This window comes from Sorex araneus, chromosome 6 (genome assembly GCF_027595985.1).
Source record: "Sorex araneus isolate mSorAra2 chromosome 6, mSorAra2.pri, whole genome shotgun sequence".
NCBI classification, from domain to species: Eukaryota; Metazoa; Chordata; class Mammalia; order Eulipotyphla; family Soricidae; genus Sorex; species Sorex araneus.
In genome coordinates, this window is record NC_073307.1 from 89,736,535 (window position 1) to 89,740,497 (window position 3,963).

Here is a 3,963-nt window from a genome sequence, read left to right on the forward strand (position 1 = left end):
AACCCGGGTCCGTCTGCGTGCAAGGCAAACGCCCTCCCCACTAGACTGTCACTCCCACCCACTGACTACAGCTTTAATCAAAGCAGCAACGCCCCCACTCCCAGCCCCAATAAATGTTAGTTTTGGTGTCTGGCATTTTTTTAGGGGGTAGAGAGACACATCCTGCAGTCCTTAAGGATCACTCTTTCTTTTTTATTTTAATTTTAATTTTTTGTTGAATCACCATGTGCAAAATTACAAAGCTTTCAGGCTTAAGTCTCAGTTATACAATGCTCATAGCACCCATCCCTTCACCAGTGCACATATTCCACCACCGAGAACCACAGTAAACCTCTCTCCCCACCCCCCACCTCCCCAGCCCCCCACCCCGCCTGTGTAGCTGATAAATTTCACTTTACTTTCTCTTTACTTTGATTACATTCAATATTCCAACATGGGGCTGGAGCAATAGCACAGTGGGGAGGGCGTTTGCCTTGCACGCGGCCGACCCGGGTTCAAGTCCCAGCATCCCATAGGGTCCCCTGAGCACTGCCAGGGTGATTCCTGAGTGCAGAGCCAGGAGGAACCCCTGTGCAGTGCCGGGTGTGACCCAAAAAGAAAAAAAAAATTTTTTTTTCAACAAAAAACTCACTATTATTGTTTGGAGTTTCCACCCCCACCCCCAAAGTCAGACCTGCTAGGAAGGAAGCATGGGGCTCGGGGCTTGGGTCTACGGGGCTGGGAATTCACCCTCGACTTCCTGGCTGGACACATCTCTTCAGTCTCCTGCTTCTCCTTCTCACAGATGTTCCGACATGGAGTCTCTCTCAGCCGAGGGCAATTCCACAGGCTCGCAGCCTCTCGCTCAGCCTCCCGTGGTGCTCTCCATGGTCATCTTCAGCCTCACCTTCCTGCTGGGGTTTCCGGGCAACGGCTTGGTGCTCTGGATCACGGGCCTGAAGATGCGCCGGACGGTGAACACGGTTTGGTTCCTCCACCTCACCCTAGCCGACTTTCTCTGCTGCCTCTCCCTGCCCTTCTCCCTGGCCCACCTGGTGCTCCAGGAGCACTGGCCGTACGGCTGGTTTCTGTGCAAGACCATCCCCGCCGTCATCATCCTCAACATGTTCGCCAGCGTCTTCCTGCTCACGGCCATCAGCCTGGACCGCTGCCTGCTGGTGCTGCGGCCCATCTGGTGCCAGAACCACCGCAACGTGAGGACCGCCTTGGTCATCTGTGCCTGCATCTGGGCCTCCGCCTTCGTCATGTGCGTACCTGTGTTCGTGTACCGCGAGACCTTCGTCATCGACAACCGTAGCGTCTGCACCTACGACTTCTATGACTACGGCTCCTTCGATTACCCGGATTACCATGCTTTCCCATCCGCTGCCACGATCCCCCCGTCCGTGCCCGGTGCCTTCCCCACGGACCCTCCCAGAACTCAGGACCCCCTGAATAACTCCAACGCTTTGCTCGCGCTGGGCGTTGACCATTTATTCAACGGCTCCGATGAGCTGGCGCTGCACTGGCAGTACGATTACCTGGGCCAGCCCACGTTCCACCACCACGTGGCGCCCCCGCAGGTGGCCATCACCTTCACGAGGCTGGCGCTGGGCTTCCTGCTGCCCTCGGTCGTCATGGTGGTGTGCTACAGCCTCATCGTCCGCCGTCTCCGCCAGGGCCGTTTCCACCAGTCGCGCAGCAAGACCTTACGCGTGTCGGTGGCGGTGGTGGTGGTCTTCCTGGTGTGCTGGGCCCCGTACCACGTCGTGGGCGTGCTGTCGCTCGTCACGGACCCGGGGACGCCTGCGGGGGAAGCGCTGCTCTTCTGGGACCACGTGTCCATCGCCCTGGCCACGGCCAACAGTTGCTTCAACCCCTTCCTCTACGCCCTGCTGGGGAAGGACTTCAGGCGACAGGCGCGGCAGTCCTTGCAGGGCATCCTGGAGGCCGCGTTCAGCGAGGACCCCACCCACACCACCAGCTGTGCCCCCCCCAAAGGCGTCTCCGAAGGGAACAGCGCCAGCACAGCTGTGTGAGCCGAGGAGGAAGCGCTGACGCAGAGACCGGGGCCACGAGCCTGCAGTCCCGTGGGGGAGAAGACCCCGGAGGTAGGAGCCAGGGGGGCATCTGAGACCAGCCCGGAGTCGGGGCCACGCTTCTCCAAAACGGGGAGGCCATTCTTTCCCACGCCTTCGAATGAAGGTTCTGGAATGTCCCCCTCACTCCCCTCCCCCCACCCCGCAGCAGATTCTCTGGGCCCGGTGCCCAGGAAGTGCCCGGGACCAACTGTGTTGTTTCCAATAAATGCCCAGTTTCAGAATCCTTGTGGGCGTTGTTCTCTTTCGACCCCAGGCTAAGCCGTGTGATGTCATGAAGACGCCAGAGCTGCAGTTCCTCAGCCAAGGCTCACGCGGCAACCCACGGGGCCCCCAGGGAGAGCCGCTGATGGAAACTGAGGAAATGCAGGGAACACGTGTGCAAGGGACAGGAGGCCAACGGGAGGGCAGCCGGCGGCAGGGAACAGGGTCACCAGGGGACCCTGGCAGGGAAAGGGTGAGGAGTAACGCTCTAGAATGTTTTAAAAGATTTCCGTCGATATGTTTTTGTTCGGGGGCCAGTGATGGGACAGCAGGTAGGGTGTTTGCCTTGCACTCGCTGACCCAGGTTCAATAACCAGCACCCTATATGGTGCCCTGAGTTCTGCCAAGAGAGACCCCTACATGCAAAGCCAGAAGTAAGCCCTGAGCGTAGCCAGGTATGGAAAGAAGAAAGGGAGGGGGGGGGGGAACTGGAGCAATAATACAGTGGGTAGGGCACTTGCCTTGCATGTGATCAACCTCAGTTTTGATCCCCAGCACTACATATGGTCTCCCTAGCCCCGCCAGAAATGGTCCCTGAGCAGAGCCAGGAATTAGCCTTGATCACATATCTGCGTGAAGAAAGAAGAAAGAAAGAAAGAAAGAAAGAAAGAAAGAAAGAAAGAAAGAAAGAAAGAAAGAAAGAAAGAAAGAAAGAAAGAAAGAAAGAAAGAAAGAAAGAAAGAAAGAGAGAGCAAAAAAGAAAAGAGAGAAAGAGAAAGAGAAGCAAGAATGCAAGAAGAAAAGAGAGAAAGAGCAAAAGAGAGAAAAAGAAAGCAAAAAAGAAAAAGAGAGGAGAGAAAGAAAATGAAAAAGAGAGAAGAGAAAGAAAAAAAGATAAGAGAGAAAGAAAAGAAAAAGAGAAGAGAGAGAAAAGTAAAAGAAAGAAAAAGAGAGAAGAGAGAGAAAAAGAAAGCAAAAAAGAAAAAGCAAGAAATGAGAGAAAGAAAGGAAAAGAGAAAAAGAGAGAAGGAAGGAAGGAAGGAAGGAAGGAAGGAAGGAAGGAAGGAAGGAAGGAAGGAAGGAAGGAAGGAAGGAAGGAAGGAAGGAATATAGATAGATAAAAATAAATTGTCTCTTGGGCCGCATCCTGCGGTACTCCCAGCAGGTCGCGCCCAGCCCTTCAGCACGCACACCGCTCCCCAGACCTTGGGGCTATAACTCTCCAGCTCCCCAGACCTTGGGGTAACTCTCCAGCTCCCCAGACCTTGGGGTAACTCTCCAGCTCCCCAGACCTTGGGGTAACTCTCCAGCTCCCCAGACCTTGGGGTAACTCTCCAGCTCCCCAGACCTTGGGGCTGACTCTCCAGCTCCCCGGCACTTTTTATTTTTCCAAGCATTCTCTAAATCCTTTTCCAGATTTCATTTTAAACCACGTCTGCTAGGCTGAGTGAAAGAAGAGCATTCATTCTTTGGTCTTGTTGGGGGTGGATTTGTTTGGTTTGGTTTGGGGGCCACATCTGGTAGTGCTCAGGGCTTACTCGGGGGTCTGCCCTCAGAGATCACTCCTGGCTGTGCTCAGGGGACCCTGTGGGGCACCAGGAATAGAACCTGGGTCAGCTGCATGTAAGGCAAGAAGGCAAGCGCCTCCTTTCCCCCTCCCCTTTTCTTTTCTGTTTGTTAT

General features: G+C 54.8%; 1 protein-coding gene across 1 annotated transcript in view; it reads left to right on the plus strand.

Moving 5' to 3' along the window:
- Positions 1-2,277, plus strand: part of C3AR1 (complement C3a receptor 1) — a 14,071-nt gene extending 11,794 nt beyond the window's left edge. Inside the window, exon 2 of the mRNA XM_004610650.2 lies at positions 785-2,277. Coding sequence (XP_004610707.2) covers positions 795-2,018 — 1,224 coding nt within the window. The 5' untranslated portion in view covers positions 785-794 and the 3' untranslated portion in view covers positions 2,019-2,277. The remainder of the gene's footprint in view (positions 1-784) is intronic.
- The last annotated feature ends 1,686 nt before the right edge of the window (positions 2,278-3,963 follow it).